The sequence below is a fragment of the Nothoprocta perdicaria genome, unplaced genomic scaffold, assembly GCF_003342845.1.
Source record: "Nothoprocta perdicaria isolate Ctin4 unplaced genomic scaffold, notPer1 scaffold_22, whole genome shotgun sequence".
NCBI classification, from domain to species: Eukaryota; Metazoa; Chordata; class Aves; order Tinamiformes; family Tinamidae; genus Nothoprocta; species Nothoprocta perdicaria.
Window position 1 is genome coordinate 2,520,215 of NW_020455415.1, and position 15,975 is coordinate 2,536,189.

Genomic DNA, 15,975 nt, shown 5'->3' on the forward strand with positions numbered 1-15,975 from the left:
ATTGTGTGCACGTGTTTATTTGTGGGAAGTTTCCTTGCATTTGTGGCTGGAAGTTTAAAGAACACAACRTTGGGTCTCATCTGCCTGTGAATCCTTTGTCAAAACTCAAAGCAGATTTGCTACAGTTAGAGACATGAAGAATGCTCCAAGGAGTCAGCACGCTGCGAACACCAGTTTTCCCTAAACTCCCCCAAATAYCACGCTCTTGTAAAGCGTCCCGCTAGGAATGCTTGGGTGCGTGCAGCCAGGGTATTTTTAGTTTTTGTCTCCTTGTGAGCAAAGTTGCAGTGGTCCCACAGGCAGAAATAAAAAGGGCAGGTTGGTTGTTTGAATTCCCGCTAGAATTTCTAAAGCAGAGCAAATTCATGTGAGCGCTCTCGAGGGGATGCAGGCAAAGTTTGAGAGTCCGAGGTTTGGAGATTTTACTGGCGTACAAAGTACGCGTGAACTCGGTTAAACTCTGTGGGTCAAAGCAACGAAAAACAATGTTGGAAACAAGAAAAAGAAGAAAAAGGAAAACTTGTTGGAGCTGGTTAGCCCTGAAAGGTTTGGGAGTTGAGGCGATGAACCTGCATCTGCTATGGAGAGACTGCAACGTAATCATGCACATAAGAAGCAAGGGCAGCGCTGGAAAGCTTGGCCTTTTTCTCATGTGGATGGGAGAGAGAAAAGCACTGTGGCCTTTTCAGTCGTGCTGTTTTTCCCCAGAAGTTAAGTTCAGTTTAGCATCTTTGAACTGCTAGTTTATGCTCTATGTCCACTGGATATTTTTACTCCTTTTTCCTAAGGTCTAAAGCAGAGTTGGTATTAGGGGCCCTTCCCGGCCCCATCACCATCCGTTCCTCAGGGTGTATAGGGTGAAGGGACTGGCTTACACTCAACTCTAGTCCTTTGAAAATTACTTAAGAATATAGTTTAGAGAAACAAATATGTCCGGGCAGATTTTATTATTTCCCTTAAGGTCCATTCAGGATGCGGTCCCTGCAGTTTCAGTCACACTGATGACTTTTGTCATGCCTTAGGGGATACCACAGGTTAGAAACAAACACAATGCCCACAATTATTTATGTCCTTCATAAATAAAATAAAGAAAGAACCGACTACAAAAACAACTTAGTATACTTCAATTAAAATGTCTTTTTTCTCCACAGAATGCTTTTACCAAAGATTATGTGTTTGAGAGTTGGCTTGCCTCTGGGAACCCTTCTTTTAATGCACCAAGTCTGAAGCATATCGCTTTCCAAATGAATTGAGAGTCACATCCTGGGGCAACCTCAGCTCCATCTATGTTAGCAAGTAATTTAGAGCTGTAGGAGCAGGTTGGTAGAACCAAAACTTGGGAGCAAAAGCCTTTGCATCCAAACAGTACGTGGCTTGTGGGGATTTACTTCAAATTAGAGTTTGCCCGATCAAATGCCGCGATAATTTAATCATATTTGTTCATATCTGCTGTGAAGCTGGTGATCAGTCCTTGGTTTGAATTTGTATTTTCGTTTGGATCCAAGTGCATTCCTGGAGCTGAGCTCCTGACTTGGTTTCCTTCTGAGGTTATCCGGTCTCCTTACACCAAAACCCAAGGGAACTCGGATTACTTATGTGGTTTAAAGTGTTGGTATGTGTGAAGGTCCCAGATAATAAGCTATCTCTTTTGTTCTGATGAGTTTTGTCTGGAGTTTTAATCACAAAGTGAAATTCTCTTTGGACTAGGTCCAAGCACGTTTGCTTTTTGTGTAAAAGGTGGCTTTAAAGGTCGTTTGAAACGTTCTTGGCTTGGAGGATCTTGGACTTGATCTGTTTTCAAGGAGAGCGTTGGGTAGTTCTTCATAGTGGCCCTCAAAGGAGGAAGCAGCTCTGGTCAGGGCCTGACCGAATGCCCCAGGGTAACCAGTGATGTGCTAGGACCTGTGTTCCCTATTTAAAGGTCATAGACTTAGAACATTAAATTCCTGAGCAGAACTTATTTGCTAAAGCATCTCTTTGATAGCATAAAATTGCCCGGGAATGAAAATGTATGGAAATAAGGAACATTGCAAATTTTCTGCCTCTATGATTAATTTACGAAAGTAGGCCCATTCCTGGTAATACTTWTTTTTTTTGTACATATATAAAAACCTCAGAGTATTCATAGGAGATTTTTTTCTGAGAATTAGTTACTAAAGTTTAAAAGCATAATTTTATTTAATAAAGARTAAAAGGGAAACAGTATCCAACTCCATTTTACAAATGAAGAATGGATTATAAATCCCAGTGGCGTGTAGGTGTTTTATCCTTGTAGGGAATGGATACTTAATTATCTTTGATAGGCTGGGCCTTAGCAGCTGTAATTTCTTTACTTCCATAAACACACAGTTCACTGAAACCGTGATTAAAGGCTTAAGGAATGTGTAGTTAACTCATCAAAAATATGTACATAACTTCAGCTGCTTCATTTCACTGGAAAGCATATCCTTATTTATTATTATAAATGAACCTCTAATGTCGCTCATGCAAAGTCTTAATGAATGCCATTCTTTTTCATTAGGTAACTCTTTAAAATCGATAATGTTTTCTTTAAGGGGAAGCTTTGGCTGTTACTAATTTAAATCTCATTAACTTTTGCCTTTTTTTTTTTTCCTAAGGTTCAATTGGAGCTACATTTTTCATTTAGATTTGAAGCTGCAGGCTACATGTAATTCCATTTAAAAACCCAAGGTAGGCAGGAGTTTAGAGAACCTGAAATTGAGAATATTTTGCATGCAGCCTATACTTGCAATTTAGAACTGTTTTTCCCAGCTTGAAGATGCAGAAGGTTTAGAGAAGTCCTTCATGAGTTAATATAAAGTTTACAAAACTGGACTTAAAGATGCTTTTTGCTGCATCATATTCCTTTAGTTTGCATCGTGTGCATGCAGTGGAAGTTTGGGAGTTGTCTTGAGAGTCGGAGCTGTCACCCCAGCTGCTCCTCTTGCCGTGCTCACGTTCACTTGTCTGTGTGGGGGGGTCTAGAGGGCACTGCTGCTATTGCCCCCATCCACCAGACACCAAATCTCTTATCTCTGTTTGCTCTATGCAAATAGAAGCAAATATGCACAGGGAGTTTCTAATGAGGAGATTTCTCCTCTCCTAACATCTGGCCACCACACAGAGAAGCAGCCCAGTGGCAACAGGGCCATGAACGGTGCCTTTTGCTATTGTGAGCTTGTAGCTCATAAAGGAGGTTTTATTTATGGAAGGCACGCTGTTGAGTCCCAAGGAAGAAGAAGAAGAAGAAAAATCCAGTTCTCATCCTTTTGATGAGAACATATTTTTGACATATTTTTGAATATTTAGTATTAAACAAGATTGAAAAATTGCCTTGTAAAGGTTTATGCAGCTCTGGGCATGCTGTCACGGAGACTGGAAATTTAGCAGAGCTTTTAAAAAGACTGGTTGGCTGGAAGGGCTCTGGCAACATATTATTCTCTGTGCATCAAAATTAACATATTACAAGCAGTGGTTACTTTCAATTATATAAAATCAGATGAGTCTTTAGAGAGATTAAAATGAGATTTGTAATAGCTTAGGAGAATTCTTAAAATTGACAACTTGACACAGCATGATTTCAGATTATGTGAAATCTAGCATTAGTTTATTTATATTTCTGTTTTCAAAGAGTCTTTTCAAAGTCATCATGATGGAAATATTTATAATGAAGACATAATAATGTCTTTAATATGCAAATCATGATAATTGCATTTCCTACCCTGTCAGCCTCACACAGAAATATCATTTATTTCACAAGTGACACATGCAAAAAAGACTGCATTTGTGATACTTCTATTTTTAATAAAAATACAACAATTAGTGTCTTTATCTCTGAAGAATTCTTTATCAGGACTCCCCTTAACACGGTTTGTAAGACATTTACATGTTTGATCTTCCCGATTCCCACCCCTACTTCTAGCTTGTGTATCTCTCTATTTGAGGCTCCTTTTCCATTTCATGAAGGTTTGCTGACATGTGCATCCCTAAGTACCTGCCTTTCCACAGTGAAATTTCTTTTTGCTTTGATAGATGAACTGAAGAGTTAATAAAATAATARTAAAATTGACTAGGTTAGAATCAAATGGAGAATTTTTAATTGAGAATGCATCCAGTTGGAACGCTGTTCATGGAAATTAAWCCCCACTGTTTCCCCCGCTCCGCTTCTTCCTTCTGTCCTGGCTTCCTTAATCCCAGAGCAAGCGGTGCTCTGGGAAGTCGCTTCTTTTGGTTGTTGCATAGAGTTCTTAGGAAAAGCGTGTTTATGGTGTGGAATGAAATCTATGTGAGCTTTACTTCTTCCCTTTTGCTCATGAGCAAGTCCTGATTTGAAGCTGCATGTTCTCTTTTTTTTTTTTTTTTTTTTTCATTTTTTTATTCCAAAGTGTTCATCAGATAATTTGCAAATGCTCAAGTTCCAAAATATTCATTCTGACTAGTGTGTTTATGATAGAGAACTTGTCATCTTCTAGTTGCCTGACTATAATTTTGTTTAAAAAAAAAAAATCAAATGAGATTATTGACAAACTGGTTGGAGACTCTGAGGAAGAGCAACTGTCCCATGGAAGCTCCTATCCCAGGAGCTTCTGCAAAGGAGATTTCCTTCCTGCACTTGCAATTGTAGCTAGCGAGGGTGGTGATGGTGTAAGGACCAAATTCCTGCAACATGCGGATGGGATGGGAGCTTCAGGAGTCCAGGGCTGCTTGGTGGCCCTGGTGAGGCCCAGGTGAGTGAGTGCCCTGCTCTCCCCACATCCCCACAGCTGCTTGTGCCTTCACAGGCCGTCTTTGCTCAGGCACGGGGATTTAGCTGACCAGAAACGTCCCTGCCGAGGTGTCCAGCTGCTGAGACCTCCCTGGCTCCCGCTGCGAGGTTTGATGTTATCCCAAGCCTCTCTGACAGTCCCTTAGCTCTCGTCTTCCATCAGGTGTTGGGCCGCATCCAGGAGGGACACGCAGCGAGTGTCCCCAGAGCCCTAGGGTGGCCCTGTGTTGGTTGAGAACCCCCGGCAGGTGAGGAGGAGGTGAATTTAGCCTGGTGCCTTCAATGGGRGTCCATCCTCCTTAGCTCCTCCACCCTCAGGACTGTGCCCTCAAATAGAGGGCAACTCAAGCTATCCATAGACTTGCAAGACATACAGTGCATAAAATAATTTATTGTGCATACACCAGGCCCTCTGCCCCACAGGGACCACGAAGTTAATGGAGTTTCATTCGCCTTTCATTTTAATTTTTTATTATTCAGTTCTTTCCTACAATTCCCTGCTGGGAGTAGCAGGCAGCGGATATAGAGCTTCATAATGTGTGATTACTTGAGACTGCAGCTACCTGATCGAGGATCTAGTTTCCATTTACTTTCAGTAACTTTATTCAAAGGGATTGCAATGAAAAAAAAAGTTCATCAATTATTAAAATGAATTCAGCTTTGTTCCTAAAGTTTGCGTGGTGCTAAAGACCTGAGAACAGAGTGTACAAAAGTCTCCACTCGTTAATGTGATTGGCTGGAGAATATTAAAACCGGCTCAGAGAGCGTCCTTAAAAAGGATAATTGCAGTGTCTCCAGGCATGGAGAGTATTTCCAGAGTGTGGTTTCTTACCTGAAAAGTGCAATGGATTTTTTTTCCATATGTTTTACTCATAACTTATGTCAGTTATTTTCCCTGTTCTCAGAAAACAAGAATCAATGCGTATCTACTTTATCCATGCGTATCTAATTGTCTGCTCCAAAGAAGTATCAGAGAGGTCTTTGTGTAGTTGTTTCACACTGGAAATTCCAGGCAGGAATGTGGTAGTGTCGTTTCATTGCCTTCCTCGGGGATCCGAAGGGCTAAGATGGCAATACTTAGTGTGGGAGCTGCCTGCCAAAAGCCGGGTCTTTTCCTGTTTTGAAACTTGGAAAATAAAGGAGTTTTTTATTTAGCAGGTTTTGAGAGTGTTTTATCACCTTTCTTATGTGAAACTATTGGGGTTCAGATGTTAAAATTCAACCTGCCAAACAGTCATAATGATGGAAATGCTGTATATTTGAAGTCAGTTGAAAGAAATGAATGAAGATAAGCCAAGAGAAAAAGAAAAAACACCATAAAGTTTCACAGTTAAATCTTCGGAATGAAGCTTGATCTGGGTGAGCAGCTCATTTGCAGGGTTTCTTGAGGCCATACCTGTGTTCACACTGTTTCGTTGTGTGCCTGAGAAGTGTTGTTTGTTTACAGCATTTAAGTTTCYATTTTAACAGCAAGATTTTGTTCCTTGTTCAATCCAAGAGCACATAACATCAGGCATCCGATCTGGGCAGTCCAATCTAAGCAATGTGGTGGTTGTTTAGCGTTCATTTGCTAGTGGGATAAAGGAGAAAGGAAAATATGGTGACAGAAGGAAGTTACTTCTCAAGTGTCTATGAAGAAATGATGATCCACAAACAAGAGACGTTGTTTGGATAACTGCTGCAGACCGCCAGCTTGGGTTTATTTCACGGAGAAAGGACTAAACTGGGCAGAGATGGGAGCTTTTCTGCAGCTATTCCCAGCTTCCTCAGAGGAACCAGAGCCTCGGGGCATTTGTGGGGCAGCTGCACGGGGAGTTGAGGCAGCAGTTSCAATTTCTACACTATTTGTTTCAGTGAAGACTCTTTGAAAAGTTGCCAGATATGGAAGTGAGTAGGAGATCCAGGTCACCGTATTTTTTTTTTTAAGGAAATACACTTCATTTTAAACAGTTGCATTAAGGCACTTCACTCCTCTGCTTCTTCGCCAAGCAGAGTGATCGGCTGAAGGCAACAAGCAGAGCTTCACAACAGAGTTTGGCTCAAGCCCATCAGTCTCCAGGAACGTCACCCTCCAAAGAGGTAGTTAAGAGCACAAGGACACCAGAGATTTCTTTTCCATCGCACAACATGTTTCTGAGCTCCCTCTCTCCAGCAACCTCTTACCTGCTGGCAGCAATTTGCTCTTCTCCCTCAGCGAGTATTCCTGGAAGTCCCTGTGATCTGGTGCCATCCGAAAAGCTGGCGCCAGAGCCATCAGCTTGCAGGGCTGGTCTGACAAGAGCTATAGGAGGAAACGTCCCTGTCCAGTAACTTCTTGTGACAGGACTTCAGCGTTTTGCTTCTTCAAGTAGAATTTCTAAGTCCCGACCTYATTAACATGCTGCGGCTCCTGCAAGCAGGGAGTCTGTGCAGGGTCCAAGCTGCTCTTTCCTCTCCCTAGAGAAATTTGTAGATCGATGATCTACAACCCTGGTCTTTCTTTTGCATTTTGAATGTAAGACTAAAATGCTCCCAGCTCCGCATGCATAAGTAAGCCAGGCCAGCGCGATGGGTTGTTGTTTGGACCTCTAGCAGTGTGTATTTACAGTTTGTTTGACCGCAAAGGAAATTATGAGTGTTCAGCTGGAATCTTTGACATTTGAGCTGCATTGTGGCTCGTAAGAAAGTCACAAGAAGTATGGTCAAGAAGAATGAAGCATATGCAAATTGCTGTTGAAGTTTCTTGGCCTATCTTATGGAAATCCAAAGGCTTTTTTTTTAAAAAAAAAAAAAAAAAAAAAAAGGAGGGGGAAAGCACCTTCTGTACGTTGATGTCTTTTTGTACATTTTTTTGAGCAATATTTGCAGAAATATCTGTATATTTCTAGGTTAAATGAACTTTCTTTGTAGCTGTTTGATGTGAGAATTAGTGAAATATTTGCACCTTTACCTCTTTTGAAAATCTGAAATATTTGAACCTTTAAACTTCAGTGGTCTAATATTGCCAGAAAGCACATAGAAAAAAAAAGGAGATGACAGCAGAGGAAGCACACAGGCCTTGTGTGATCCTTTTCTTAATAATTTTGTGTTTCTGCAGCAAAACAAACTCGTAGTTAATGATGGTGAATCTAGATGTTGCTGCAACAGAAATGAATTATTTAATCAGAATTGTTTGTGGGTAGAAGGAGAAACACTGGCAAAATTCACCTGGCTTGAATCATGATAAACTTTCTCTCAAGACCACRGGTTGTTTTCTAAATGTTCCTCATCTCTTACAGATAGTCTTGATTTATTGTGTCCCYGAGGGTGTATATTTGAGTTTTTCTAACATGTAGCTTAATATGTGTGTATAGTCTGAATCAAAAACTAGTGTTTCCTTGGCTAAAATAGAAGAAGGATGAGACAATAACTTGTAGAAAAGAAGTATAACCAGCCCTTAGCATCAGCTTGCTTCTCTTTTCCAACTCCATCCTGCTGGAGAAGGTGGCCACCTGCTACCCCATCTCCGAAGTGCCACCACCAATGTAGTCTTTTCCTATGATGCTTTCTCTGTAGCTATTTGCTATGGAGCTAAAGCACCCCCATGGATCCTGTTGAAGAATTGGAGTCCGAAGGAGCAGGAGAGATGGAGACCGGGATGTGTTTGTTGGGGTGATTGCAGCTCGGCTCAGCCCAGGGAGCTTGGGCAGCACCGGCCCYTACTCGCTAGTGCGGAAATAAAAATATAACTCCCACATCAGAGGACAATTTTCCTGACTAAATATTTACAGTCAGCAGTGCATTGGCTTGCTATGTGGAGCAATAAATTTACTACATTAGCTAGTATATTTATTTTTTAATTATTTATTTGAAGATGATTTCAATTTAAAATGAGGTTTCAGGTAACAAGGTATGGAAGCATGTTCAACAATCCCATGATATAAATAGCACTAGGTGACAGATCCTTACAAAAATTATTACAGGCAGATCCGCAATGTGAAAATTATTTATATGACAGCAAGCAGAAAGACAAATTACTCAGAGACTATGTACATGCTCTTCTGTAATTGCTCATAAATTATTATGGTTCACGTTAAAATGCATCTAGAATCCCCAGACAAATAGGTTTCTTTAAAACAAGAATAATGGCAAATTACCAGGAAGCAGAGGGGGGAGATGTGGTGTGGGGGTAGGATGGGAGCTACTGCGGAAGTGCAGCAACTTGGTGACGGCCAAGTCACCCTGTTTGGGTTCACGGGTTGGAACCTTCCAGAACACACCAAGGCCYTCAGGGACCTGTGGCTGTGAGGGTGGATGGTGGCCGCCGCTGCCGCCTGCTCTCCTGTGTCCCCTCTGTCCTGCCCTGAGGTGACACCAAGGTGCTCCCGGCTGTGGGGACGCGTCGGGCCCTGCCCACGCAGGGCCCTCACATGGAGACTCTTGAGCCTCTGGGAATTGCGCGTGGTCACCAGGGCGGGAAGCGGCTCGCCTGGAGCTAGGGGCGGCTGGCCAACGGGCAAGGCGCGTCTCCTTGGGAAGCCAGGCTGCAAAGGGGGTGATATTTCCATAGCCTCTCCGTGGTCTGAATTCTAGAGAATATTTCAAATAATTGTCTTTATTGAAAGYGTCTAAAACCCACCCACAATAGAGGGATTTGACTTGAATGAGCTTTCAGTCAGGCACTTATTAAGGATCCACTGATTATTGGGTAGCAGAGAATAGATGTATATTCATTTATTATATAACAAGTGCCTCTCTTTAATGCCATTATTTTTGTCGTCTTACATTACACACCGAGAGGCCATCCTGATAGAAATGAGAGCAAAGTTTGTCCTTGCTGGCAGAGGGCTCAGTGCCGCGAAGCGGCTCCAGTGGCGGCAGCACCAGAGCCCTGTCCCACGAGCCAAGCAGGCCCGACCTGCATTTTGTCTTCACAGGTTCATGCAGGGGGACATTTATGGCTGTGTATTTAACAAGGAGAAAAAGCRTGGGGAAGGAGGCGTCTTCTGTTTGATTAGTCTTTCTTCAATAATTAAGATTTAGCTGCCGAGCTCTGTGAAGCTTCTCCCTTCTGCAGATGTTGGCAACCATTACAGAGCTTTCTGCAGCTCATTGCTCTGTTCCCAGGACATTCTCCTCTCTGTGATGGGAGCGACGGGCCCATGTGGCAGCGCTCAGGCTCCTGCTCCCATCACTGCTGCTGCCTTCCTCTCCTAGTCCAACCCTCCTTATCATAGCCAGCTGCAAATAGTCGAGAAAATTGATCTAGCATCAAAYGTCCGTTTCTTGCTTTTCTTTGGAGATGCAGACCTTGAGTGAGAGTTGACCAACAGAGTCTTGTTAACCCATGCGAGCAATGTGGGCATCGCCAGCCCCTCGGTCTCTCTCTGCCCTCTGTCCCATGGGCAGACTTTAGCCAGTCTATTGACTTGGCTGTAAATTACCAACTTTATTTGGATCTCTTTTCATCTATTCCAGTGTGCTTTCTTCAGCATGTATATGCTGAAGCACATACTGAGCAGCTCTAAGTTGGAATATATAACAATAGAGAAGTACATGCTAGAGGTGAGATGTTTTCAAATGAAAGTAGATGATGAGGCAGATCGAGTGATGCTGAAGGATGTTTGAGCTTTCAGCTGTGCATTGGTAAGTCGCTGGATGTCGATGTGGGAGAAATATTTTCTTAGAAAGAGCAAGGTTTTCAGTTTCCAGTGCTGCATTTCCATTTCAGGTCAATAATGCGCTCTATAGCTCTTCCTAATGGCTTGTACATTGAGACTGCTGTGGGTTTCTGGAAACCAGCGCCTTTCCGCTTGACCCTCAGGTTTGCATGTGTGTCTCAGGGCAAAGACTCTTTGCTGTTATCTGGCTTTGCTGAGCCAGCATCTATTGGAAAGCGTTTGATGGCCTCGCATGATTAGATTGACAGAAGATTGACAGAATTAATTAGACTGTCTGGATTAGTTTGGATCTGCACCCCTACTCATTGCAGCCTTAGGCTTTTACTGGTGTGACTGTGAAATTTCAGCACAAAAGGGTGCCCTTGAGAGTGTCTGTGTGTCCTAAAGAGTAAGGGTGAGCAGTGTGGAGAGCTCAGCATTTCCTTTCACCTCCCGCGCCGAGGAAACAAGGCTGCAAGTCTCACCGGGCCCTAATTGTGAAGCTGAAAGAGCAGAGCTGGAGAAAATCACGGAGCTGTTGTGAGGAACCCATTGATATACTCAAAGCAAAAGCCTTCTAAGCCACCCATATAAAGTCATTTATGACATCAGAACCATGTTTCAAGGTAAAAAATATGTGTGGTGGATTTGTAGGCCTGGGCAATTCGGGTTCTTCTTCCAGCTCTGCTGCTCATTGCCCCTGTCTGTGTAACACCGAAGCAGAGACAGGTGAGTGTGGGGCTTAGTGTGACCATAGCAAGGGGTTGTTGGGATAGTAATGTGCTGATAAAGTGTGCCATGTGAAAGCTGAAGGATGTTATAAAGGTGCAGGCGATGCAGGCGAAAAACTGAATTGTCCGAACACATTAGTCAATGAATTTCAAGTAACAATTAGCCAAATTTGTCCTGGTTTTTTTGTAGGACTAAGCTCTGAGATGAAGGATGCGGAGAAAGAAGTGCTATTGCACTAATAAAAGGAAGAAAAGGCTTTTAAAATATTTTTTAAACTTTTTAATTTTTTCCCCACCATCCTTTAATTTTATGTCAGTAACTGTTGTGGTTAGAAGCATTATGAACCAGTTTAAAATGTCTCTCAGTTACTTGGTTCTGGTGGCCACGATACAGGGGAAGCTGCTACGATGCAATGTGCAATTAGAGCCTCCATTTAGCAAGGCTGCGTTTGAAGCATTCAGGAGGAGCCTAAATTAATCATAGACACATAATTAAGAGGTAGTACAAGCCACTAAGAGGAACCCAATTTGATATTCTACCATGTGTACACTGCTGGATCTGTGCATTTTTTAGGAAGTAAAACTCAGCTAATAATTGGCTGCTATTGAAGATGTATGTGAAATAAAGAGTATGTGAGAGGATCTAACATTTAGAGTTTGAGAATTGGTGCTAGAAACGCACAAGAGGCAAGTTGACCTGTAGCTGGGTGAATTTGAGACAGCTACATCAAGGTTAAAGATGTTCCAATTACATATAGCTGTATATGAGCAATAAATTATACAAAGTACCCATTTGATTGATTGAAGATCAAGTGAAGTATAAAAACCTAGAGCCCAGAAAAGTGCTTCAAATGTCTTTGCTGAACAGAACATCAAAAGATCCCCTTTCATGTTTGCACTGTTCCTTTCTGCAGCTTGATTGYGTTGGTCGCATGTTGTGATTGTACCTCAGTGTGTATCCTGCTTCCCGTGTCAGTTGGAGTCGGGGGCAGAATAAAAGACCTGTGTGGACCTGCTTTGAAAATAAAATGGTGTGTGTCACATCTGACACTGATGTTTTTTGTGTGTAACAGATAATTAGCAAGGGGCAAATGGGGAAGTTTTATGAGAGAGAATGAGATCAGATGTCAAAGTAAATTTTCCTCCAGCAAGGAGCTAGAGAATTCAAAACTGGTTTATTGGGTCAAGCAGTTAAGGTGAAAATGCTTGGATTATTTATTAAAGAGTTAGTGTTTGGGTATGAAAATAATGACTCCCTAAAGAAATGGAATTGAGGAGATCTAATGTGTTCTATTAATTGCCTACACGCTTTGCGTTTACGTGTAACGTAAAAAGGTTTATAAAACACTTGAACTGCCGATAGCTGCATTGGGTTTTTCAAGTTTCTGTAAAATAAAGGTTCTTTGATGATTTGCATTGCATTTCACAGGCTGCCTCTCAACTATTTTGAAAAAAAGAAATATATATATATGTATCTAATCTTTCTTTATTATTGTTTTGCTTTCAGTTGATGGTTGCATTGACTGGTCAGTGGATCTCAAGACATACATGGCTTTGGCAGGTGAACCAGTCCGAGTGAAATGTGCCCTTTTCTACAGCTATATCAGAACTAATTATAGCATGGCCCAAAGCACAGGTCTTAGGCTTATGTGGTACAAAAACAAAGGAGATTTAGAAGAACCCATTATATTTTCTGAAGTTAGGATGAGCAAGGATGAAGATTCAATATGGTTTCACTCGGTTGAGTTGCAAGACAGTGGTTTCTACACCTGTGTCCTAAGGTGGGTATTGTGTTAAAATATAACTAAGAATGTGCACAATGTTTTGTTTAAAGCAATGTTCAAATGTAGCTCTCAGTGTTGAGATAGTCTGCTAATTAATATACATTTTTTATTACTTTCCTTGTAATTATATGTGTGACATTGATACTGCCTTAAAATTACAGTTCCTCTAGTAATTATTGTTACCTTTCCCAATAGCTATAATTAAACCTGTAGTTGCACTTCTTTTTTCACTTCACCTGTTTCTTTTATTGTTATTTAAGTCCAACATTCCTAACTTCTCATTTTGCCATGAGCCTTCAAACCTGGGTAATTCTTTAATAAAACACCAAGTCTTTTTGTTAAGTAGTGCTCTTTCATATTTTCTGAGTGAAGAATGACAATCATAAATGAATTTGCTAAGTTAGCTAGGTCTTACTGCCTTGTTTCAGCCTTCCTCTAGCCTTTCTGCTCCTGAGAACTTGTGCTAAACTCCCAGCTCTGTGGATTAAGGGRTGGTTTGTAATGTGAACCAATGTCCAAGCTGAATATTAGATGAATTGGCCAACCTTCAAGTCTCTGAGGGAGCCTTTGAAGTTCATTATACCCGTACTGGCTCTTATGATACAGGTTTGGTGTAATGTGAATTCTGTAATTTGGAAATATTACAGGAGGATAGTGATTTATTTGTTTCAGGAAAGTTGCACATTTTTTTTAAAGTACCTGTGATGATAATCAATTTACCAGTCCAATACATTTAGAAATTTTATGCAAATACTATGTGAACAATGAAGAATTGATGTTTGGTCCAATTTGGGACATGTTTTTATCTGAGCCTTTTATCAAAACCCTTTGCTCATTAAACAGGACAAGGTAGTTTTGGTAACAAACGGGCAATTTCTTAAATAATTCATGCATTCTCCTCATTTTCAGATAAAAACTATATGAACCCTATGGAAAGTATTGCACAGAAATATCGTTAGCTGCTTAGCCTAAAACTAACTTTATATAACAGCAGGTATTTTTGCCTTTTTCAGATTTATGTGGGAGTGTAGTACATTTTATATTTATATATGTGTATCTGTGTATATATATATGGTTGTGTATGTGTATATGTATACATATGTATGTATATATGTATATATATGTACAGATACGTATAATACCACATTTCATCCTTGCATATACTTATTTTTTCTTCCAAAATTTTGGTAATATATCCTTKCTGTTATTGTTTATAAAGATTATAGGTGGCTTAAAATAACTGAGGGAATAGCAATATTGTGTTTATTTTAGTTTCATTAAATTTGTGTTAGATATAATGTTATGAAACATAATCACACGCCTTTGGTGGACTATCCACACCACTAACTGTGAAATTTCAGTGCTCTTAATCCTTTGTTYTTGGTAAGCAGCTGTTTGTGTTTTAGTCATTAACCAGGATCACCTGCTTTTTGAKAATTAGAAGGTCACAGATGATAGCAGTAATTGGAGAATATGTTTGCAGCTTTCTAGAAGCATTGACTATTTGTGTTAGAAATGCTTTCTTTTGTGAACTGAAGGAATAGAGCCTAGTAGAAAGAACTCAGTGCAGTGGAAAGGAAGAGGCAGCCGTGTCTGTTGGTATGCAACACTGGCTTCAAGGCTGCACATGCATAATTGATTCTTCTGGTTTAGGAGTTGAAGGAGGGGGGAAAAGGGGAGAGAAAAATGTATTTGGCTCAAGGTGAATTTCATTTTTTTCATGCCAGAGCCTCCCCCCTCAAAATTATTTAGATTCTCATACAGAGAACTGAAATAAATGTAGATGGAAATCGCTGCCTTTGTGAGCACCTCTGGAGGATGTGGGAAGCYTTGGTGTGAGGGGTGATATCTCCTTGTGTGCCCCTGTGGCCGGGGTGTTCTATAACCACTGGGTCAGGTCTCTTTTCTGGCAGTTTTATTTGTCTACGAGAAAGGGAGCAAGGGAGTAAGATGCTTGAATATGGTGGGGAAAATTCCCATGGGAAGGGAATTCTGGAAGGGCTCTGCTTCAGAGAAYGTTATTTTCCTTAGGCTAAGCAGAGTAAGTGGGGATGAGAGGTCCCGTTCCCAGAAGAGCTTATGGTGCTTTCTGTGCAAGGAAGGACATAGTCTTGATCTGAGAAGATCTCTGATAGAGGAAAGCAATTGGAAAGCCAAGAGTTTTTAACAAGTACAATATAGAAGATGCCATTGGTAATAGCAGCACTTAGTCTAATTCAGTCTCCCCTAAATTATTACCTTTTGCCCCATCAAAACAATTTGGCAAACATGAAAATTGCATTGTAAAAATGGTAATTGCATTTTTCAGTGAGTTTTCTATTTGCTGAAAAGGTGCCTTAGAGTTCGAATAAAACCACTGGTTTTCAAGAAGTTTGATTTTCTGGCTGCTGATGGGTGCTTGCAAGGTCACGGCATGATGTTTTAGAGGCAATTGGAAGGAATTTTGCAGGAGCTGTTTCAGGAAGATGGCCATGAGCAGATGAAGGAAAGGCTGATAGACCAGTGACTGAGAGATGGGCAAAAATTAACTGTGCCAGTGAGTTATTTCTTATACAGAAATGCCCCTTTAGTAATTATAATGTGTGTTGTGTAAATGAACCCATAATGAATAAAATTAATACCAGAGTAGTGTTTATGAAAGAGATTGCTTCTCCAGGCAAAAAAAAAAAAAAAAAAAATCTGATGTCGTAATTTTAAATGTTGCCTGTTTTAAATGTTAACCAGTTGCTACATTGGCATTTGGAAATTAATTAGTGGGGGAGAAAGGCTGCTTACGTGTATTGTTGCGTTAGAGCTCACTTCCTTTTGCTCACAGTACGTTTTGACATTGAGCTCGTAGTGAGATGCAGGCCAAAGGGTGGTACCTTCCTGCAGTGCTCAACGTCTATGAAGGTTTATGGGATTCTGATTCTGCAAAGAGTTAGATGGCGGTGGTCTTCAGCCCTGTTAGGAAATTGATGAGAATTCCATGGAACCGAAGTGTTCACAGATGCCTTTTTTAGTGCCAAATGAGGGATATTAAAATAGCAAGATCCAGTGGTATCCAAAAAGTGCCTYGGTGGACAGGTAGATGCATG

General features: G+C 41.0%; 1 protein-coding gene across 2 annotated transcripts in view; it reads left to right on the top strand.

The window, feature by feature from the left end:
* IL1RAPL2 (interleukin 1 receptor accessory protein like 2) overlaps window positions 1-15,975 on the top strand; it is a 302,191-nt gene that overhangs the window by 148,133 nt on the left and 138,083 nt on the right. For both annotated transcript variants that reach the window (XM_026039057.1, XM_026039056.1), the window contains exon 3: window positions 12,622-12,895. In XM_026039057.1, the coding sequence (XP_025894842.1) occupies window positions 12,622-12,895 (274 nt within the window). The remainder of the gene's footprint in view (window positions 1-12,621; window positions 12,896-15,975) is intronic.